At 33.8% G+C, this 25,433-nt stretch overlaps 1 protein-coding gene across 5 annotated transcripts in view; it reads right to left on the bottom strand.

Moving 5' to 3' along the window:
* The window catches only part of NAALADL2 (N-acetylated alpha-linked acidic dipeptidase like 2), a 1,358,868-nt gene that overhangs the window by 525,161 nt on the left and 808,274 nt on the right, over nucleotides 1-25,433 (bottom strand). For all 5 annotated transcript variants that reach the window (XM_032340827.1, XM_032340857.1, XM_032340836.1 and 2 more), the window contains one exon: nucleotides 14,110-14,229. In XM_032340827.1, coding sequence (XP_032196718.1) covers nucleotides 14,110-14,229 — 120 coding nt within the window. The remainder of the gene's footprint in view (nucleotides 1-14,109; nucleotides 14,230-25,433) is intronic.

The raw sequence follows: 25,433 nt of genomic DNA on the forward strand, positions 1-25,433 counted from the left end.
GACTGTACCATCTAGGTCCCCCTAAAAACATCTTTTTTAGTTGTAAAGAACCATGATTGAAGCCACAGTGGTGCTAATGTCTGAAAGAAGGCACCTTAAGGTAAAGATTCTTTCATTAATTCATTTTTTAAAAAATATTTTATTTATTTACTTGTCAGACAGAGAGATAGAGAGAGAACAAGCAGAGGGAGAAGCAGGCTCCCTGCAGGACTCAATCCCAGGTACCTGGGATTATGACCCGAGCCAAAGGCAGATGCTTAACCAGACTGAGCCACCCAGGCATCCCATCTTTCATTAATTCAGATAAATTAATAAACTGTGGGGATCAGAGGCAAGATTTGGAGTAATAGTCCTAAGCTTCTTGGCTAATATTAGGCATGACATCGAGTAAACACTCAAACTTTCAGAGACTCAGTTACTGTAGAAAAGTGGCCATTCCTACACATCACGGTGATTTTGTAAATGCTATGAGTGTTTACACGAGATAATATATCTGAAAATTACAGTTACACAGGATATCATTCAGATAACTACATTTTAAAAAAATCTCCAGTGAAAATAAGAACTGTTCCTTTACCACGGTTATAACACAACAACAATAACAGACATTTATGGAGCATTTACTAAAGGCCAGGGAATATAAAGACAATACTAGTCTACTGATTTTACAAGGAAGAAAATTAAGGCTTAAAGAGGTTAACTTGAAGACTGACTTAGCAATTAAATGGTAGAACTAGAACCCAAATCCATATAGTTGATCAAATTCCACACTTTGGTCATGGGAAATGAGGTAGGAAATTTATTATAAATAGTAAACAAACAATAGATACAAAGACCCTGGAGGTAAAAATAGTGAAGAATTCAAATCTGTCTTTAGCCACCTCTTCCACATCTAGCCCCTCACTCTAAATAGTCTGCCTACTCTTTTCTCTGTGCTAAGGATATGAGATTAGTTTTAAACTGATTTCAGTTACCTTTCAATAAAATCTTTATAAATTATAAAGATTAAATTATATTATGTATAGTGACATCCTAACGAATTGCCCATTAAGTGTATCAAGTAGTAAATTTTAATTTCTAGCATTTAACTAATATAATGTAGGCTAAAGAGACCTTCCAAAGCATCTCAAATTACATGAATACGGTCTCATACTCTCTCCAATTGTAAAGTACTATCTGCATACATGTGTTTCCTAATTTTAGGGCAAAGAGCTTTAAAATTGCACTTTCTAACCTATCAGAATTTTAAAGAATCTCAAATTACTTATAAAACAAAATTCTTTCCTGGCTTATCAGTTTCCTGATCTCTAGGTAATTTTTTTTTTAATTTTATTTATTCATTTGAGAGAGAGTAAGCATGAGTAAAGGGAGAGGCACAGGGAGAAGGAGAAGCCAACTCCCCACTGAGCAGGGAGCCTGATGTGGCACTTGATCCCAGGACCTGGAGATCATGACCTGAGCTGAAGGCAGAGGCTTAACCATCTGAGCCACCCAGTGGCCCCTATGTGAACTTATTTTAAAAACAGATTGTCTCTGCCTGTTTTACGATTAAAACACACAAATGATAAAGCTCATCAAAATAAAAGAAACAAAATCTATATAGTTAGCAAGTCATACTAGGAATTTTATAAAAATCCAAGGAAAATATCTGTACATATTGTACCAATCATCACATAAGAAAATACCATTGTAGCCATGCTTTTGTTGTGTGTGTTTGTTTGTTTGTTTGTTTAAAAGATTTTGACACACTGAGAGAGAGCCAGCAGAAGAAGGGGGAGAAGCAGGTTCCCCACTGAAGAGGAAGCCGGGCGTGGGGCTCCATCCCAGGACCCCTGAGATCATGACCCAAGTGGAGGGCAGACACTTCACCGACTGAGCCGCCCAGCCACCCTGTAGCCATGTTTCACTTCATTATTTCCAGCACAGGTCACGCTGCTATTTTGCCCAGACCTCTTTGATTCCAATTTAGCATAAAACACTTTGTCACTGAGTTTTGCTGTCTATGAAAAATAGACAATAAAGGATCTAGAATATTTCAGACAATTTTGAAAATTTTAGAAATTAAATTATTTTTTAATGATTTCCTCATTGTCTTCTGATCCAATCATACTCATATCCTGTAGCTGCCTTTCTCTTTGGTTTACTTCAAAATAGACGGTTGTATATCAAAACATGTTGAAACAATGACTATAAAACATGTATATCAGCACACATAATAACACAGGAAACCAACATGGGCTGACTTGCTTCATTTTGTTTACTGTTCTAAATTAAAAACTAAAAATTTAATCCAGGTGCATGTGTGAAAGATTTAGATAATTTCCTACAGAGTCACAGAAAGCTCAGTAATGAAGGATAAGAAGTAGGTAGAACAATGCTTGTGTATCCGTCCTATAACAGCAACTTGGGAGGAAAGTCAATTCTATTTTAATATACTAAATATTACAAATTTGATTTTTAACCAGTTCTTTTCTTATGTAAAGGAATCCTCGAAGTTGTAAAATTTATAAAGCTGACAATAGAGTGGATACCACCCAAAACACAAGGTGAAGAAACATGTTACCATTGTCCTTTTCTTAACAGAATAGAAATTTAATTTTAGATTTTATCACGGATGTTTTAATATCCATAATGCCCTCACCAAGTTGTACTCCTGTCCAAATATAGATACGCCACTATTTAAAGACAAAGAAACTATATTAGAACAGTCATTAATTTGGGTATTAGAACAATGTCAGGTATGTATGGAAAGTTACAACCTCAAGTGTTTCTCTTCCATTTCATTTGGTGACTCATTTTATATCTTCACATTGTTTGAAAATTTTTTAGTGTGAGAATTACAGAAGTTTGATGTGGATAATTTATCCACATAAAAAACAAGCCTCCTCTTTACTCAATAGGTAGGGATAGTAAGAATGTAATAGATTTGGATAAAAACAAAAAGAAAACCATAACTGAACATTCAAGAATAAACATGATCTTTTGGAATAATCTGCTTGACAGCTCTTCCTTGATTATGAATACTAGTCCAAACTGGAGCCTGCTATTATACTACACATATTCTTGGATTATAGTGACTCTAATTTTTCTAATTTTCCAAAACAAATTTAATTTAAAATGCAGAATTATTCCAAAATGATTGGAACTATCAGTGTTGTAAGAGCTTTAAAATGTAGTTTGGATGACTATAATATTCAAATAATGTACTTATTTTTAATTGAAGAAAATTTATAAGGAATTTATTATGCTAAATGAGATTCCTAGGTATAATCTAAATTTCAGTACAAGAGAAAACACACCAAAAACTTACATGAAGACTGAATAAAATTAGGAAATGAAAATCTAGTAAATAAAAGTAACTTTCATTTTACCTGTAATAGGCTTTTTTCAAATTGCACACTATTAAAACCACAAAAGCTTTATTTTTAACTATAATATATACTGGGCTATAAAACCTTCCCAATAGCTTTCACATAAACACAGTAAATATATATTTTCAGTTAAAAAGCAATTTAATGAATATTTATGAGAATAATAAATTAACTTATATGTTAATAATTACTGGTTAAAATAACAATTTATTCAGTGTATATTAATTTCGAAGTTCAAGTGAGAATATTTTAAGTTTCTATAGCTAGGTTAAGGTTTTATAACTTATTATAGGTTAATTTGTTACAAACACAGGAAGTCTATTGAATTCAAAACCAGCTACAATACATTGTGTGGCTATAATTTTAATTACATAAATTTTAGGGAGAGGTTTTGGGGATTTTTTTGCCAAACAAATACTCATTTTTTTTCAAGATTTCTTGCCAGAAGTAATTTAACTTTCTCCACATATTTTACAGCAAGAGCAAATTAGTAAAATCCAAGCTGCTAAATAAGATTCCTTAGCAAGGTGTTCCTCAACAACATAATAATTAATTTATTTTTATTAAAAGACAGAGAGAGAAAGAGCTCCATGGCAAATAGATAGCAATTACTAATTAGACATCAGATGGCTTTTCAAAAATTTTGTTAAGTATAGAGCCAAGGGTTTATTTACTTTTTAATTTTTCAGTTTTGTAAACACCCTCTATGAAATTTCAGAAATGGAAGGAACTATGTAAAAATCTCTAAATAAAAGTTAGTTTTAGGATACTCTAAATCCAAATACAAAAGAAAATCTTCAATGTCATAATAATTCCTGACATAATCTAAACCCTCTACTGAAGTACTGAGCCTTATGTAGAACAAACAAGGCAGGGATTATACGGTGTAATGAATAAAATCTTAGATTTTGATTACACAGGATAGTGACCATTAAGGAAATGAAATGCAAATAGAAAACACAGTAACTGGTAAAATATTTTGGTGTGATTAAATAAAATATTGGCTTATATTCAGTTAAATGCTTAGTATGTTCTAGACATTGTGTTGAAAGCTTATATGTATTATTTCAATTAATTTTTACAATAACCTTAAGATTCAGGCAATTTTCTTCTGTTTTTGGAGCCATACATGATACCCCCACTTTCACAATAAATTTAAAATTTGTAGATATTTATACTACTCTGTAATATAATACAGTTTTAATTACCAAAATGTTATCTTCATAATACTATACAATTCTATCATCTCAAAAAAGTTTGTGCATAAAAATAAACACTGAAGAATGTAAAAATTGAAAGTAGGCACTATCCTGTCAGGTCATTGTTTATAGTCATCCTTAATCAGTTTATGTTTATTTTTAACATTCATTTCTCCATTAATTTATATCTGTCTTACTTTACAAAAAGAATTAAAGAGACAACTTTAATTTTTTTCCTTTGAGATTTAAGTTATGCTACATGGCATCAACATAATTCTTATTGTTAAATTGTGCAAGAGTGCAATCCTGAGAGATAATATTTCTATAATTGATTTGTCTAATAAGTATATTATTGTCTTCAGTTCAATTCAGCAAGTTTGAGAGAACTGACATTTCGTCATTATTAAATTCATGTCCTTTCCCATTAGATTTTTGGTTTTTAAGGGCTTGAAATAATATTGATCAAGAGTTATGATTGTTGGGACACCTGGATGGCTCAGTCCGTTGAGTGCCTGCCTTCAGCTCAGGTCATGATCCCAGGATCCTGGGTTCAAGCCTACCTGGGGCTCCCTGCTCACTGGGGAGCCTGCTTCTCCTTCTCCCCACCTCCACTCGTGTTCTCACTCTCTCTCTAATAAATAAAATCTTTAATAAAAAGAGTTATGCTTGCATTTTCAAATTTAATATACAACCTTAAGAGTTGATATTATTTTTATTACTGATGCCTAGAATATAATTAAAGAGGGAGGGAGAGAGAGAGAAAAAACCAAACAAAATCTCTAAGACTTCAGAGATGTTAGGTAATATTCTAAGGTCACTTAAACGACAAGAAGAGTCAGGACTGGAGACTGTATCTACTATCACTGCATTCCGCCACACTGTGCTTCATGATTTAAAACAAGTTACTTGTCAAACACAGAGCAAACAAGGCAGAGTCGACAGATGGGGACACCTATCTACAGCAGGAAAAATATTGTCAACTATATGCAGGAGGAGAGGGAAAAACTGGAATATTTACAGGTAAGCTCCAGATTACCACAAAGCCATGTTACTGCCATAAAAGACATCTACAATTCCCAAAAGTTAAAATATGTCTACAGCTTACTCTTTCAGATTTTATTTTTTTATTTTTTTTTTTTTAAAGATTTTATTTATTTATTTGACAGAGAGAAATCACAAGTAGATGGAGAGGCAGGCAGAGAGAGAGAGAGAGAGGGAAGCAGGCTCCCTGCTGAGCAGAGAGCCCGATGAGGGACTCGATCCCAGGACCCTGAGATCATGACCTGAGCCGAAGGCAGTGGCTTAACCCACTGAGCCACCCAGGCGCCCACTCTTTCAGATTTTAGAATAATACATAATATATTAAAAAACATTTCTGAAACTTGTGTGACTTTAGGGAATGTACTAGAAAAAAAAAAATCAGTTTGTTTGTTTTTTTTTTCTTCCTTCTTTCCTTCCTCCATTCTTGTCTGTCTCTGGCTTCCCTCTCTCCCTTTTTTAATTTCTTGCTTTTCTTAATTTACACATTTAACAGTCAGGAGCAAAAACATGCTTTGCACCCTTTTTTTGGTCCCAAACTTGTGTGAAGACATGGGGATTATTTTTGTTGGCCATATTACAGCATATATGCAAAAATCATCTATTCTGATACATGATGTCACTTGTTTTGATTTTATGATTTGAGACAGTAAATGTAATTAAATTATATTATCACATAAGCAAAATACAGACATGACTTTCAAATTATGGGATTCATTCACCATGAATGAATAATTCAGACTTTGAAGACTTGTAGACATATCTTCATTTAGTTTTAAGCCATAAAATAATACTCTAATACCAGGAATAGGATCTGAAGCATTCGATTAGTTATTCTTATCCTAAACTCACTTCCTTAAAGTCTGATTACCAAGTGGCAGAATAATGACACAGTCCAAAGTTTTCTCATTATAACTTATGATTGAAGTTGTATTTCAACAAAAACTACTTAACTTTTATAGATATGGTAATATTTAGTCTAAGTCATTTAGAAAAATAAGTAAAGTCAGTCAGTGGAAAATGGAAGGCATTCTGATTTGTAAAAAACAACAGCGGATCTACGTTTTAATATATTAAACCACTCTTTTCTGACTTTGTGTTCTAGTCTTGACCATGTTTTCTATGATCAACAGAGCAGCTCTGGAGTTTTTTAATTACAAAATATGGAGAACTGGTCTTTTGTAATCACTTCTGAGAACTGGGTAGGAAGTACCTCATTAAACCAGTAAGTGAACAAACATACCCTTTCTAAGCATCAAGAGAGTGTTTGTTTTTTATTTTTGAAAAATACTTTCAAAAATTCTCTTAAATTAAAAGGAGCAAGTCTGCTTCCATACACAAAAACATATCTAAAAGCACCATACAATGGTGCTAATTTAAACACTTTTTTCATCTGAAATAGTCATAGAAAGTCACATATATAGATCCACTAGGATCACCAATACCGGGGGAAATTATAATACACTAAAACTTTCAATAAAAATGGGGGTCTTCGGGGTACCTGGGTGGCTCAGTTGGTTAAGCTTCTGCCTTCAGCTCAGGTCATGATCCTAGAGTTTTGGGATGCAGCCGTGCATCTGGCTCCCTGCTCAACAGGGAATCTGCTTCTCCCACTCCCTTTCGGTTGCCTCCCCTGCACCCCATGTTTATGCACTCTCTCTTGCTCACTTCTCTCAAATAATAAAATCTTTTTAAAAAGTTTTTTTTCCTCTTTTTTCCTATCTTTGTAGCCTCATTGCCACATCACAAATAAGATTATACCAGTGTGCCCATGCATATATCACACATGCATAAAACATACCATGAATATTTTATCTCTTAAAAATATTGAATACCTTTTAAAAAAATTTTATATATTTATTTATTTATCAGAGAGAGAGAGAGAGAGAGAGAACACAAGCAGGGGAGCAGCAGACAGAGGGAGAAGCAGGCTCCCTGCTGAACAAGGAGCCCAATGAGGGACTCCATCCCTGGGATCATGACCTGATCCAAAGGCAGACACCTTATTGACTGAGCCACCTAGACATCCCAAATCCCTTTTTTGTGCACATCTTTGTATTATTGTAATAGGCACCACATATTTTTGAGCTCTTAGGTAAATGCATATTTTAATTTTAGGGTATAAGAAATTAATTTTTAATTTTACCATCTTAAACTTAAACTGCTTAAAGCAGAGTAGACGCTGTCTATTATTAGCTAGAAGAAAAAATAATTCTTTCGAATGTGGTTATTATATTCTGAATTATGCTGAATTAATTGCTGAATTAATGCTATCAGAAAAAAAGAAAAGGGACTGAATTAATGCTATCAGGAAAAAAGAAAAGGAGACTGGAATGAATTAAACCACAATTCAGCAAATCTTCAAAGCGTGCAAATTGCTTCATGTGAAGTTAGTTTTCAAATACCATGTTTCTCAGCATTTACTTTACCTAAACTAGAAGATTTCTTATTGATAATCCAATTGTCCATTTGTTTAATACAGATTGGGAAATCACCAATACCTATAGATATTTCCTCACTGAATCCCCAACTCAGCATTTTAATTTAATTATTTTTTAAATTAAGTAAATAGTATGAAGTTTATCTGTCTTTAAATAATTCTACTCCTTCCTAACCTGTGGAAAACATTCTGTTCAAAGGTATAAACACCTAACAGTTGTTTCCTACCTCTCATTTCCCTCTGGGCTCTACGAAGAAAGCCTACCTGTGTAAGAATGCCTTATGAACTTAAGTAGTGGTTGGTTAAGTTACACACTGGCCAAAGAGTATACAATTAATATTAAAGTATAAATCTTATTGGGTGAATAGATAGGGAAATGGTTCATTGTAGGAAATTACAAAATCATTCAGATTCCTGGATCATTAAAATTCTGATTATAAGGATAAAAATGTAAATAAGGAAAATTTAAAAACCAGCTAATACTTATGGATATATCTTACTATGTAACAGTGAGTACTAGGAATGTGCTGTCTGTTACTCCTTTCACTAAAAACAAACAAACAAAAAACAGCAATAGCATTTGTGGATTTTTATGTGTAATTTCACCATGCAAAAAAGGTATAAATATATGCATTCATCTGTAATTTCATTGCATACAAACTTAACTCCTGTAAGACATGAGGCTAATGTGTGGTATAGACCTAGATAATGGCCCAGCCTCCATGTTTCAGAAGGATTTATATGAGTTCTAGTTGTCACGAAGTATACCAGAATTTTTTTTTTATTATTATTGCTTTTGTGAAAATGGCTCTAAAAAGAAAGCCAAGGGCTTTTATTGCATTTATAAAATAAGTTTCATACTAGAGTGCTATTCAACAATTTGGGAATATGTGAGGGTCTTAGGATGGGCTTTACTAAGTTTCAGACTGTCGCAGAGAAATCTAAGTGAATCCATTAGGACCTATAAAATAATATTCTGTCTTGAAGTTTAAAGAATTAAAGCACTGTCCCATAAAACAAACTGCTAAAATACAAAACTAAAAATTACCTAAAGACTTTTCTCTAAGGTTTAAGCTTAAGGGAACTAGCACAAGTTAGATCTGGAGAACTGGGTTGGCTCTCTCTCGCGGTCACAATGTATCAATGAAGGCAACTTCTAAGCCATGTGCTTTTCATCATTCCTGCTACACAGTACAGGGATTTTCTCAGCAAACCCTTCATGGAGACTAAATTAACACATGGACAGTATTTACGTTAAAACTAATGTTGGGTGCCTGGGTGGCTCAGTGGGTTAAGCCGCCGCCTTCGGCTCAGTTCATGATCTCAGGGTCCTGAGATGGAGTCCCGCATCGGGCTCTCTGCTCAGCAGGGAGCCTGCTTCCCTCTATCTCTCTGCCTGCCTCTCCGTCTACTTGTGATCTCTCTCTGTCAAATAAATAAATAAAATCTTTAAAAAAACAAAAACAAAAACAAACTAATGAGATCTCCTCCTTCTTGACCACAGATTATTTTTCTACTCATTTTAGGAGATTACTTAATTCACAATTAGTTTCCCTTTTTGCTGTACCTCAGATGCAGAGCGTCTCACCCAAATGTATTTTTGAACTCTGATTTAGTAGCTACTGCACAAGTCAGAAGAGACAAACTTTTCTCTTTACTCATTCAGCTGCATGTTCCCAGTCCAGAGAGATGCTTATTGAGAATCATGATGAGCAGTTGTGATACACAAAGAAGTCAATTGGTTCTCTGCCATTTTCAACCCAGTTGTATCACTACATTGCCTTGCTTTCTAGTGTCAGCCTCAGAATATACTTGATGGACCAGCTAAATATTTTTAGCTGTTACCATGCTGTATTACCTTATCTTGTCCATACTTCCTTTTTCTATGTGAATGTATATCAATAAATGTTTTATCAATGATTCCCCCCAAATATCTGGGATAATCCAGAGAACACAGAGACCAGCTACAGTAGAATTTAAAAAGTTAAAGAAAGGGATACCTTGTGTCCTCTGCTAGGGAGATATACTAAATTTGTGGCAAGGCTCTGTCTAGAGGGGGATTCCACATATATCTCTTTGTTAAATCTACTCATGGGCCTATAAATAAGGTGATAAGGGGAAATACACCAAGTTCTTAATAACTGCATCCTACTCCAGATAAACCACTAATTCATTGCTTTGTAGATATGGCCAAATGGTTTTATAATGTAAATATTCCCTGGGAAATATAAAGTCAAATATAAAGAAACTTGTTTGTTTTCATTCATAATCTACTGGTAAGGATTTTGAGTATTGGCCTATAAATTCTGTTACAAAAGGTTTTTTGAATGTCTTATGTAACTTGAATTTTTCATCATCTGTAATTTTACCAATCCAATTAACATAATTGGTCCCTTCCACAGACATTTTAGGTTCCTATATCACTGGAAGACTGAACAAGCAGAATTCAAGTACCAGAAACAATGTTCCCACTGTCCTTTCAGAACATACCTAGAGAGGATCCCCAAACACCTAGAAGAAGACTTCTTCTGATTATTGATAATTTTTAAAGTCCTGTAATCAATTTGAGTCACGTGTTTTAATAATTAGAACACATCATCTCACATCATGATCAAAACTCTACCCTTGATTTAAAATTTCATCTTCTTGCCCTCTGCCAACTCAGGTCTGTTATTGAAGAAGAAGTATACTCTGTTTTCTTTCTTCCCTCATGCACTAATGATACTTACCTATAAATTGAAGATAATAATGGTTCCTACTTCAGTATTATGGTTATTATGAAGATTAATGTGATAGTACATAAAAAAAAAAGCTTAGAAAAATTTCTAGCCCATACTACTAACAATGGGAAACTATAAAGAAGTAGAAATCATCCATAATTCCATTGACCCAATTTATATAATTGGCCCCTAGAAGCTGGAGTAAATAACACTGGAGAGCTGTAAGTCTTTTTGGGTCAAAGGAAGGTGCATCAGAACAACAGGGATGGGGGGTATGGGCAGGTAAAGCATTTCTTTGCCAGGAGAAATAATTCATTCCCACTAGTCTAGCCCAGACCAGAAAACCACAGATTTGACTAGGCCTGAACTCAAGTAGCTTAACAAAAACATGTACTCACTTATACTCTTTTGTTTCACTAGGAAATATACCTAATATAAATTAGTTTTTCTTTTTGGATAGTTTTCAAATCAGTATGAATTTGTGTTAGCTCTCTACACTGCATTAAAGAGTCACTATAAACATTAGTGTATTCTCTAGACCAGAAGGACTAGGCAGGCAGCTACTTTGTATTTTTTTGAAGAGCCAATTATAGACACTGTTTCTAGGTCTCTGGCAAATATTGTGTGTATGTATATATAACTGTACCTACTTATAGATATACAGAGACATAGATACTACATAAATGTATAAGCACACATATATTTTTCTGCTCCCAGCTCTGGAGGGACAGGTCAACCCCAACACAGACACTCCTTTTCTGCTCACTTATTAGATGGTGAGAAAACCCATCTCTTACTTTCAGGTTTCTAGGGTGAGTCAGGCACCAGTCTATCCTGGCCCCCATACTGCAGAGGTACACATTAAGCCCTCCACATGGTTCCATTGAAGCACCAGTCACGAGGCTTACAGTAGAACTTAAAATAAGTATCTCCAGAGGTGCCTGGGTGTTTCAGTTGGTTAAGCATCTACCCTCATCTCTGGTCATGATCTCAGGGTCCTGGAATTGAGCCCTAGGCTGGGCTCCCTGCTCAATAAGGAGTCTGTTTCTCCCTCTCCCCATGCTCATGCTCTCTCTCTGTGTGTGTGTGCGTGTGTGTGTGTGTGTGTCCCTCTCTCAAATAAATAGATATAATCTTAAAAAAATAAATTTCTCCAAAATTTATATTCATAAAATCTCCCTATCCCATCTTCTAAATCTTTTATATACCAGATGTAAGAGGTTCAACAACACTCTAACATGCTTTTAATTATTTCCTTTGAAATATTGGTGTTGGGTAGTTCATATTGAAATACACATTCTTGTATATATTAGAGCCTCACTTAAAAATTCCAATTTATCATCTTGATTAGCTAGCTACTGTAACTACATTTACACATTAAAGACGCAGAATGTGAGGTAGAACTACCAGGGTATATATCCAGATTGTATCATTTGACTATCTGACCATCTTTGAGCCAGTCACTTATTTGTTTCCTGCCTTAGTTACTTCTGTACACTGAAGATAATAATTGTCCCTACCCAACATTATGATTATTGTGAAGATTAATGTGACAATACATTAAAAAAATGCACAGAAAAGTATTTATCCCAGATTACTAACATGCTATCTTTAGAAATAACAATAATACAATCATTACTATGATAATTACTATAAACATCTACTTTATAACTTGCTCATCTTATTAAAATTTTCACATACTATTCAGTATTCTTTTTTTTTTTAAATATTTTATTTATTTATTTGACAGAGAGAGAGAGAACATGCCCAAGTATGGGGAGCAGCAGACAGAGGGAGAAACAGGCTCCCCACTGAGCAGGGAGATTGATTTGGGGCTTAATCCCAGAAGCCAGGATCATGACTTGAGCCGAAGGTAGAAGCTTAACCTATTGAACCACCCAGGTTCCCCTCAATATTCTTCTTTACATTGTAAATGTATAGTATCCAGCCATATAAATAGCATCATTTTCAATATTAAACTGGACACACAAATCATCTCTGAAATTTGTCACATCATTGATGATCTTTATGTTTACCATCTCCGTTTTTCCCTCTATATAGCGTACTAGTTGAACTGGAATTAATGGATCAAAATGTGATTAAGTGATTTAATATACACTGACAAATTATACTACTAAAAATTAATATCACATTGATATACATATATCATATATCTCAAATATAAAGTATTTTTAAGACTACCTTAAAATTTTAGACAATTATCAACTATCAGACATTGATTTAAGTGTAATGGCATCCATGGAAGGTAATGAATAACAGACACAGGATGTTCTCTTGTCTCTTTACAGCATATGCAAACAGATTTCTGGAAAAATTTTGAACTGGGAAGCAAAGATTTTTAAGTGTTGGGTGAGGAGAAATCTAATACATGTTAAGAACCAGAGAGTTCCAGTGACAGAACCACACTGACCATTCTTTTTTATTTTTTATTTTATTTATTTTTTTTAAGATTCATTTATTTATTTTAGAGAGAGTGTGTGTGTGCATGCAAGAGAGGGCAGGGAGAGAGGGAAGAGGATGAGAGAGGCTTAAGCAGATTTCATGATGAGCTGGGAGCTCCATGCAGGGCTCAAGCTCACAACCCTGAGATCAGGACCTGAGCGGAAACCAAGATTCAGATGCTTAACTGACTGCACCATCCGCATGCCCCTGACCATTCTTTTTTAATAGAAAAAGAAAATGAAGTAAGAATGAGCAGTAGTAGCTATCTTTCGTTGTGGTTCATTATGAGATACTTAGAGTGAGCTGCTTTAATTATGTAAATGCATCTAGTGGATGAGTGTTAATAAACTTCTATTTAAATAAAATAAATCAAATTTCTGTTTCTCCTTAGCATATTATATTTTAATTAAATTCTTGAGCACAGTCAGTAACTGTGAAGTTATACAGTTGACAAAATCAATCACTAAGGAGTGTAAATCTGCTAGATACTAGTCTAACACAAAGCACACAGTAATTAGTCAGTTTTGATAATAGAAGTTTCACATATGTCATAAGAGGAAACTCTGGTTCTCATTTCCAGCATTCTACATTGGTATTATTATAAATAGTACAGACAATTTTATCAAGGTCCCACAAACTCCAATACCTGGCTTAAATTATTTTCTGTCTTAAGTAATAAGAACATTAATTTTTCTCTTAAAGATTTTAACTTAAAATATTCTACTTTGGTGAAGTCATTTTCTGTGACATTCTACTTTTTGTGCTTCTCTTTCTCCCTCCTTCTAGGTCTCTCTCTCTTTCTATCCACTTACAGAGGCATGTAACTCAAAAAGAAAAGAAAAAAAAATCACCCCACCACCAACAGCCATCGGACCAACCTTATAAAGTAATGGCAATTTTCCTAATTTCAGGAGTGCAATCCGATTCGTTGTATTTTTCATTTTTTGAATCCTTTTTAAATTATCTGCATTTCCATAACTCACATCGATAACTTCAGCCTGAAAGAGAAGAGAAAAATAAAGTCTTACAGGAATAAGCAAACTGTCCGTTTAGTATGACAAAATCGTTCACAATAATTTGATATATTCAAAAAAGAACTATTTCTACTCTTATCCTGACCCAATCACCACAGACATGATCTATTTCTAACAGGATACAACAATCCCTCTGGTCATTGAAAAAAAATAGTTTAGAGTCACAAACTGAGGGGTGCTAGAGGGAGGGGAGGTGGGGGATGGGGTAACTGGGTGATGGGCATTAAGGAGGACAGTTGATGTGATGAGCACTGGGTGTTATGCGCAACTGATGAATCATTAAACTCTACCCCTAAAACTAATAAAACATTAAATGTTAACTAAATTGAATTTAAATTAAAAAAAAATTTTAAAAGCTCTGGATTCATTTTTCCTTTGCCCTGTCCCTTCTAAAAAAGTTACAAGACCAATTCATTCCTTTAACAGACGATCAAGATTGGTTTACTATATATTTATGTTTCTGGAATTTAAACCATTTTACAAAACACAAGATTAATTTCCTTAAAGTTAAACAATAATCATACCATTACAAAAAATTCAAAGGCTCTCAATTTTTATTCAAATTAAGTAAATGCCATCATACACAGTGTTCAGGTGGTGCATATACCCAGTGTGAATGACAAATCCTTGGGTTATACAGGATACAACCTGTATGGCCGACTATATGCACTAATCTGGCGTAAAATCTTCAAGGATTTTAGAACATGAGATCAGACTATGATTTCTGTCAAATATTCACTACCCTCCCTACAGGTATCTTTTATTCTACATCAAATATTTCTTATCTTAAGAAGTCCCCTTTTTATTAATGTGAAACCTGTGTGCCTTTCTGGAGATTCTAATGAGAATCCTCTGACGTGGTTGCTCTTTTCCTTCTCCTTGAAAAGCTCCACACTGAAGGTTCTATCAAACACATCTTCCTATGATCCAAGGTGATTTCTTTAATGTTTAGTTTCCATAATTTCTATCATTAAGATAGTAATCATTGGGGTGCTTGAGTGGCTTAGTCAGTTAGTTGTCTGACTCTTGTTTTCAGCTCTGGTCATAATCTCAGGTTCATGAGACTGAGCCCCATGACTCACTCCCTGATCAGTAGGAAGTCTGCTTGAAGATTCTCTCCCTCTGTCTCTACCCGTCCCCTCCCCCACAAAACAAATAAGTCTTAAAACAAAAAAAAAAAGTAGTTGTTATGCTTTCCAATAATAACACTGAGACATTAAGGAGTTAGTGGGAGCAAATACAGAAAGAACACAGATGGAGAATCTATACATCTAAATTCCCACCTTTCTCAAGTGGAGCTAATTTCTTCTACTAGTTTCATGCAAAGGATTTCCATAGAAGACTCATATGAAGAGAGAAGTTTTTAGAAGCACATGTGAATACAAGATACCAACAAATCTGTTAGAGGAAGCATTTCTGGCATGAAATATTTCCTTAACCATTTCATTCAACTGCATCTGGCATACAAAACTTTACTGATACCTTTTCAAATGTTACCTTCTAACAAACTGTATTTCCCTGTTGCCCATGTATATGTGACTTTCTCTACTTTGAATCCCATAGTGATTTGTTTCTGACTCTTCTGAGGACCTCACTGGACTCATGTCTTTATATACATATAAAATTTTTCCTCAATGAATCCATCATGCAGCTTTCTCACCCTTCACCCAGGTATGCGGCATATATTGTTGGCTTATTGGTCTTAAATTAAAATGATTATAGTTTATATGGCATCTCTGAAAAGTTGAGCTATACTTTCAAATGGATTACCTAAGAAAACCTTCTTGTTAAAAACACTTCTGTCTGAATGGTTTTGAATAATAATTTTGTTCCTATTAAAATGTGATTAGCAAGGCTTATTAATATAATTTTTGAGTTTGCTAATACCATTACAATATAAATAACTATGGAATTATGATTTTAAAAGCCTAGTTAAATAAATTATTACATAATATTAATAATCATCACACTGAAAAAAATGAGAAAATTCATATTATTCATTTAAATTTTTAAACCACCTACTAATTATGTGTGATCACTGATATCATCTTAAAACAGGAATATTACTCAATTTGCTATATTAATGAACATATTTTTCATACTTAGGAGAGGCTGGGGGAAGATGATGCTGGTTTGAAACAGTGTGGGCTAGACTTCCACTTTTTGTTTGTATATAAACCAAAAGGTAGGAGAGTTACAAAAATACTAGTTTACATTATTGGAAAACAGCAATAGCTTGCCTCAATAATGGCAATTTTAATTAAAGAGCTCTTCAATGATCTTTCTTTAAATAGCACCGATAGATTCAAGCATTTTAACACATAAGAAGAGGGTCTTTCTTTTCATTTTTCACAAAAATAGTCCTCAATACAGCATCATTATACAAATTTATTTTGGCTTCTGCATTAAAAATCAATAATTAAAGAAATCAGTGTTCTCATGGTTTGACCAGTACTAATAAAAATGTATCTTTTTGCCTTCAAAAGATGTCTTTGAATCAGGTCCTTCCTGAAAGCCTTTCCTATTTACCTTTAAGCAAACTGAAAAATCACAGCTGCAGGAAAGCACACTGAATTTTTCTAAGACACAAATCAATATACAATGATATGATAAAATGTCAAGCCATTTCTTTCCACACATTCTTGTTTCTACAATGGACCTTTCTTATAGTATGTGTTCTGTCACACTAGAAAATCATCCAGTCAAACAGTTGAGGTACAATGTTTAATTTATGTCCAAATACCAAGGGGTAAGTTACATCTGACTAATCCCTTTGGAAAGCATCAAATGAGCAGGAACCCATGTACTTGTTGAACTATTCACTTGTATGCACCAGCTTTTCCACTGAGGACTTCCCTGACACATAGGAGGAAGTAAGTGAGAAGTGCAAAGTAAAATGGACTAGCTCTGTTTTTTTTTTTAATTATTATTATTATTGTTACTTAACCTGGGGGAAAAACATTAATTTTTATTTAAATTCTATGCATTAATTTTTGATTAATAACAAAAAATATAAAATGATAGCAACAACTGTAACAAAAAACAAATATTTTACATTTCATTAAAGATTTTAAAGTACTGAAATGACAGTAGATAGTGGTAGTAGCTAAGAGAGAAAGTGGCACAGTTTAGAAATAATCACTGTATATTAAAATACAATTATCTTTTGTGGCAAAATATGTGATTAGGAGGAATCATAAACCAGATAATTAGCAATAACAAAAACTCAAAACATTAAAAAGTGATATTCTATTATATCAGTGGTTTTATGCTTCTACACAGAAATGGTGAGACTATCCTGATCAGAAGCAACAGAAAGGAATAACTAAGAGAAATGAATAGAACTGTTATTTTCTGTGGTCAGCTAAATAAATAAAAAAAAAATAGAACTATCATGGTAATAACTAGGTCAGAGAAGACTAAACAGGGCCATCCACCTGTGGGTAGCCTGTGCTACACAGTGATGAACAATCCAGTGCCAAGTTTCTTTTCTGTCTTGAGGTAGCAAAAATTATTCACGCTTATGAAATGGTGTATGCTTTCAAATTTTTCAGACTTGACATTTTCAACCAAATCAATCACTCTGGATCCTCTTAGCTCTTCTCTAACAGATTCTGAATGTACAAAGTGTTTGAAAAGCATTGTTGCTTTGACTAAAACAGTAATTTTCTACTCGGAGTCGGCAATGGTAAACCCAACATACTGACAAAATACTGTGTCATCAGAAATACCAGTCACCTCAATACAAGTTTTACTTCAGAAATTTACTATCTTATATAATCTAGCTTTGACTCCTCTTCAAATTAGTGTTCATGTCTATTAAAAACTTGTAAAATCAAAACATCCTCCCATGTTTACCTCTGTCTTTTCTAGAAAGCGTTAATATATTAATATTTATGAAGATTTCAAAATTCAGAGAATTGTGTTAGTACTTTTTTTTTTCAAGTTCATTCAAAGGCTTTCCATCACATGGATATTATCATGAAAACCACACCATACCAGAGCATGAAAATCAATGCTGCTTCCTCCCACTCCTGTGGCAGACATCACTAATCATTTACCGCTTTTTCAAACTCCTTCTCAGGATGGTAATCTAGTTAATGAAGACCAACTGGGGTTGGCATAAGTAGGGAGCTATAGAAAAAATTTAATATCTTAATGTTAAATAATTATTAATATTTAAAAACTATAAAGTATTTAAACAATATTTAACTATTTAAAATCTTTAATAACTGGATGCAAGTGTTAATCAGTTAAAATGCACTCCTAACCAATCAGAAGAGATACCAGCTAGTGTGCTGAAATAGTACATCCTAACTGAATCCAGCATTAAGCATGAGACACAAATCCATTTTGCTGTTGTTGGTGAAAAAGATCAAATAAAGAGGTGGCTTGTCAATTTTATCACTTTTTTTTTTTACTGTAATATATACACTTGCTGGAAAAAGTATTTGCTACAGTGATATAATAAATGCAAGGCTTGCTGACATGATGACCACAACATTATGTGTCAAGTTATATTTTCGTTTCTGAAGTTACGGAAGAAAATGAGTTACAAAAGGTGCCTTCATGCTCTGGTGACTTTCTCCTGTTAGGTCAACTATAAAAAGGTAAACAAAGACACTAACAAATCAGAAGATTTTCAGTTATGATATGCTCTAACAACAATAAGGAAGGGGTAATATAGTAGAGGGTGATAAGGAATTATTTTAATAAGGTTGTCAGGTTAGGCATTGCTATGGAGATCATATCTAATCAATGAGAAGCCATGCACGCACCTGGGGAAAAAACTTTTTTGGCAGAAGTTAAGAACAAATGAGTGACGAGCTCGATCAAATGAAACAAAGACATTGAATATGTTAAGGAGTAAAACACTGAAATGTTGAAATAGGGAGTTATTGATTTTCTACTTATGGGGTAGAGATTAGATGGGGATGGCATTTCAGGTAATTTATCAATGAAGGAAAAAACAACAGTTAGGTGATATACAACAGTTTGGAGCAAGAGTTAGCTGGTACACATGCCGCTGAGAGGGGTGAGAGTATTTTGGTTGGATGGTTGGTCTGCTTTTACCAAAAAGGAGACTTAAAAATATTTATAAATTGAAAAGAAGATTTGGCTCAATTCAGTTGACAAGTCCTAAAAACAAAAGTAGTATAGAGAAACTGGATCTAGATTCTTCCTTCTCATCATGAGAATGGACACCATAAATTAATGTAAAAGAGGTTAATCCTACTCCATTTGACATTTCCATGAATATCAGCAATAACTGATTATGAGAATTTCTGCAACTTCATCACTTTCCACATGTTTAACTTATTTACTCTGTTTCCCTGCCATAAACCAGAAACAAGATCCTTGAAATGAAATAAAAAATAGCAGCAGCGGCACTGGCTAATTGCTTTGGAGATAAGTAACCTGGAATGACTCAACCATGCTTCCTGGCATCAGGGTGGAGGGCAATCCAGATGCAGGGTCACTATGTTGAGAGTCCAGGCAGGAAGCCCGGTGGACCAGGCTCAGTTGCTTGAGAAAGAGGATGGGAGATCAGTTGCTATTTTGCAAAATGTTCCAAGTATCCCAGAAGAGGTTATATATGACAGATAATTTGAGGGAATTCTTGGAAAGAACTTAGCTCTAGATCTTCCTTTAGTTCTGTATGAAAGGTAAAGTTTATCTAAAACGCTTCCCCTTTCAGATGGAAACCAGAAGGAAGTTCTCTGCCCCTTACAATAGTGTTATTGACTTTTGAGTGGTCTCTGTGGTATTGTTCTTGGCTCCATGTACCCTACCCTAATATTGTGGTCATACTGTAACTGGAAAAACATTTTCTTGCTGCATATTGAGTGCAGGAAAGTTGTATCTCAGTGTGTATGTTGGGGGAGGGGGTTCCCTGATGTTTAGCATTTACAAATTTTGTGGTTTAAATATTAAACCAGAATTAGGAAAGATTCACAGAATTGATTTCCGTTCGCCAGAACAAGCTGACTTGAACCATTCTGCACACCACTGGGGCACCTGAACCTGGCCTTTTACATGGTAGAGCAATGTATTACTCAGGGCTTTCCTAGGTAGCTGAAAAAAAGAAGCAGGTATCTGTGAGAGATCTAGGTTGCAGCTGGTGCCTAGGTCTTGGCAAAGTAGAATGAGTAGGAAGGAAGAGGTGGGTAAAGCAAGAGAGAAACGAGGACAAGAGGAGTTCACAGAAAACCCTCAGCTATTAGAAAGTTGGAAATTGAACACAGGGCTTTTGAGAGAGAGAGAGGAAGGGAGGGCTGTGAGTACTGAAGTGGGCACAGGTTTATGACATGATATAGGGGAAAAAGAAAATCGATACTTAACAATTTATGTCCTCTGTGCTAGACATTTTACTAAGGAGATCATATCTGTTGTGTTCAGTCTACCTTCACAACATTCATATTTCGGAGGTCCTTCTGCCAATTTTATAGATGAGGAAACTAGAGTTCAGCATACTTAAATATCTTTCTAGTGCTCACAGCAGTTTCAATTTACATGCTTACCGAACTGTTGCTATTAGACTGTCAGCTGAATGTGGACAGTGTCTAGAACTTTCTTAACTGATCACTTTGTCCCCTGTAAATGGCACTTAAGAGGCATCCAGTATGTATTTGCTGACTGCTGAATGTTTGTTATATTAGTGAGACAGGAAAAACAAGTTAATAATCACAGGGCACTTTATTTAATAAATGATACTCAACTTATTAAGGTAAGAATATTGAAGGAGTTGCAAATTCATTCAAGAGAAGTCTTCCTGGAGGCCATGAAAGTAATGTGACAGAATTCTGTTTCTTTTAAAATCAATTACATTAGTGTACTGAAATAGCACATAAACCTCAAGATTGACTTTTCCATAGATCTTTCTAGTTCTGAAAAAATCGAATTCACAGCACCTACTGGAATTAGGTAAATTTTATTCATAAGGTACATATTTAAATACTAGTACTTTATGGAGATTAAAATATAAATTAAATTTGCTAAGAATGCTACATTATCACTTAACTTGGTAAGTGGCTTGCTTTAAATAATGTCAAAACTAAAAATAAAAATGCCAACCTAGAATTTTCTGTCAAATAACACTTAATTATGATGCTTCAGAATCCTTAGAAATAACTTTAGTCAAATTAGAACTTTGTAGTCAAACACTTTCTCACTAAAAATGCCATATTTGTTTTAATGAAGAGGGAAAGATATTTCACTGCACTTTAACCAGTTAGCTAAATTCAACTATCTTTGTTTCAAAACTTTTATTTCGTAAAATGGGCTTTTGTTCTCTTTCCCAATAGAAGATGTAACCTCTCCAACAGATGATTTAACTCTGGACAACATGTTGTGATAGATCACTTCTGTATTTGTAAATGCTTCTGTCTAAATTTTAAATACAGGAAAAAATGTACTTTAATATGTGGAAATTAAACTCATGGTTATTATGTTCAAATAAAAAAGCAGTAATTATGGAATTGTTTTGTTAACTAAGTTGGTTCATGCACAAACTCAAGAAACCAGAAAGAGAAGATCATATTGGGCCAAAAAATTTTATGCAGATTTTTAAAACATAACAACATTATATACAAGTGTGTTCACACCCATTTATCTCATAGTTGTGGACTGTTGACCAAAAGATGGATTCCATAAGAAAAAAAGAAGGGAAACAAATAAAATGCAAAGTCATTTTCAACATTGAAAAACTGCTTGTACCAAGATCACATTTTTCTGTTAGTAAGACAGTAGCTTCATCTTCTTACCCAAACAACAAAAATTTAAATAATGCAATTCCACTCTATTCCCTTTATTTAGCTTTCTGGTAATTTTTTTAAATCTATAATAGGAAGCATTCATAGCCAAACATATACAGCTCTGTCTTTTGCCATAACACTCGATAATTTTGCTTTTGTTTGAGAATATTAAAAGAGAAAGACAAAGTTTTCCTAAATATGAGAAAATAGACACAAGTTCTCCAAGGACTGCATGCAGTGGTTTTATTTTTTCTTTAAGACTACTTGATACAATTTGACATACTGTTTAGATTTCATGTATTATACTATGGCTTGTTATTTTACAAAAGGAAGACAAGCAATGCTCTTCAGGCCTATGTTGCCATGAATTTTCATTCTGCATTCAAAAATTAAATATTTACTCTTAGTTTCTTTGAGCTTTAAATTTAAAAATGATCAGATATGATATGTATTTTATTATTTATTTATACTTAACAAGGCATTTTCCTCCCTAATGATTAATATTTGTCATATTAAACAAAAGACAGGAAGATTACCTTTCGACAACATGATATGAAGTTTGTACTTCCAAATCATGTTGTATAGTTCTCATATTTTAATTCCTCCCATTTAAATGTGTTTATTTTATATCACATAATAACAACAGCTAGCAATTTGAGAGTGCTAAGTGCACTCAATGCACTCTACATGGTTTGTATCATTTCATTCCCACAACCAAGGTACTATTATTTTTCCCCCTATACAGATAAGAACACTGAGGCTTAGAGAACTAAAATCATCAACCCACAGTTGTGTAGCTAATAAGGCAGGGTGCAACTCTAGGCTCTCTGAGAAACAGAACAGTGATAAATGTGTTGATGACAATCTATCTTGTAGAAGGCTAATGAGTTGCTGAAAATAAGTTTCTCCATAAAATTATATTATTTGTTTTTACTTGCAGACACAAAATAATACTTAACAGAAAAAAATTCCCAAATCTATGAAGTATATTTACGTGAAAACAAATTCTCTGCTCAAAAATATAAACATACTAGACTCAAATATCACCAACCTATATTAAATATTAATCGTTTCCTTTGCTTTTCTGCATCTGTGTATGTTTCACAAAGGACAAAAGAAATAATTGCACAGGAATTACATATGGCCATATATTCTATTTATGAGACTGACTAGACATTGTCAGCACTCACTACCAATGTCTTTAACAGTATGATGATATTATAGTTGATATTTATCTTTTAATAAAAATATAAATCACTGTTTATTCCCTGAAGCTAACCTCACTCATGTTGAATTATTTATGTATCCATTTTAATATGTATTTTGCATCTGACAGGACAACTCTCCTTAGGACCCTTCTACTGACCCACCTGTCATTATGATGGGGTAAACAATGTCACCTTTCTAGCACACAATGAATTACAAAGAAGTTGCAAAGTACACCATCCATCATGCTGGCACTAAGTAGGTTTTCAAAGTAGATCTCAGATATCACAAATGCTGTTTAGACTGTTACCAGAAAGCAAGAATTGGAAGCTTATACAAAGTGGTCATATGATGAATGGACATGACAGCTCCTCAAAGAAAAGGGGCACTCCTCTTCTACAAATAACCTTGTCAAAAGCAAAAGTAGTGGGGAGCTTTGCTGGCAGTCAGACTAGAATAATTTAAGAACCTGTTAATGGCTGAGCCTGATAGAAATTCATGCAAATACAATGTACTCAAAATCAAAAAGTAGGTATGCCTGAATCATCATCAGCAACCTCTCAAGCTTGATTTTAATTAAGAGTGGTCTGAAGAGATACAGAAAATCACCCGTACTCTATTAATTAGGATATGTGAGTTTCAATAATACATCAGTCTAAAACTTATATATAAAATATATGCAAATATTCTACATGCATATAAAGTAGTCACCTAGAAATTACTTTGCTTTTGAAAATCATAATGCTAATATCTTTTAAATTTAAAAAAAATCAACATCAATAAGATTATCGATATAAATATTTAAATTATTATGTACTTAGTATAATAGATTTGAATTATTAATATAATTCTAAAAATAGTTATCGTTAGTGCCTTCATCTAATTTGCATGGTTAATTTCTCAAATTATGTTCTTCAAATACAAGGTGTTTGTTTTACCCATAATTGCATTTTAATTCCTTTAACATTATTACCTTTAATTTAGGTCTGTATTTCAACCATAGAGTATATTTCTACATCACCAGCAAAGTTTATTTTTCCCTTTTAGCAGCTTCTTTAAATCTTTCTTTATTAAAAATGGTAGATTTTACAGCATTTATAAGTGGTAGATGGTCCCAAAATGACTTATGTTTTCAAGGGCATTTAAGTAGTTCTATGATTCTATAGTAGACCTCGGTTTCTTTTACATGCAACAATGAAAATTGAAACGTTTATAACTGATGAGACAAATGTGTAGAAAATTCTCAGAAATGTGGCTACAAAGAAACACACAAAAAACAATCCAATGGCCCAGCAGATTATCAGAGGGCCCTGCTGAGGAAAGAGGGATGCAAGTTGTGATGTTACAGCTTTTCCATATCACCTAGGTCAAGGAATAGTAAGTAATTTGCCAAAGCAAATTGAAAAGCAAATAGTTGAGGAATGTATTCCAAGGACCCACTCAAGCTCCTGAGGGTTTTGTTGTTGTTCTGTGTTTCGGACATGTTTTGTTTTGTTTTCAAGGCAAGGAGATTACTGGGCTAAATCAACTTGGGAATAGAGAGGGTGCTGGAAATGTGTGGGGGCTAATGAAAGTTGGGGAGTCTGAAGAAAATCTGTGGGATAACTTTAGACTCTTGACTTGAGACTAGAGCTTCTGAACCAACAAAAGGGTGCTGGCAGGCTCTCTCCCATTATAGCCTAACCAGAAATACTAATATATCAATCAAATCAAATTACATGAGTCCTGCCCTAGAAATACTGCAGACATTTAATATTATATTAATTTTTAATTAATAATAAGGATTTCCATGGTAGTAGTTATATGCAGTTCTACTAAAAGTCAGAGAATGATGTAACGGAGTGCAAACGCTAAACCACCAGTAAAAGAACTCACTCCCCACTCTCCTCTTAAAATGAATAGCAAACAAACAAAAAAACAAAAACAATGAATGTATCTGTGAAATAACTTCAAGTGATTTAAATACTTAATGTATTAATCAGAGTTAACAGTCTGAAAAAGCTATGCCAATAATTAACAACAATCAGAAACATATAATTATTTCATTTGTATTAAATGAGGCAATCTAAAGGTTTGTGAAACAAAAACTAAGTATGTTTATTAAAATGGTATTTTTACATGGAGACAGAAAATGTTCCTAAATAAGGAAACAGGATCAATTATATATTGTATCTAACTGGTATCTTGTCCTTACTGTGGGCTAGGCTC

Source organism: Mustela erminea, chromosome 1 (genome assembly GCF_009829155.1).
Source record: "Mustela erminea isolate mMusErm1 chromosome 1, mMusErm1.Pri, whole genome shotgun sequence".
NCBI lineage: Eukaryota > Metazoa > Chordata > Mammalia > Carnivora > Mustelidae > Mustela > Mustela erminea.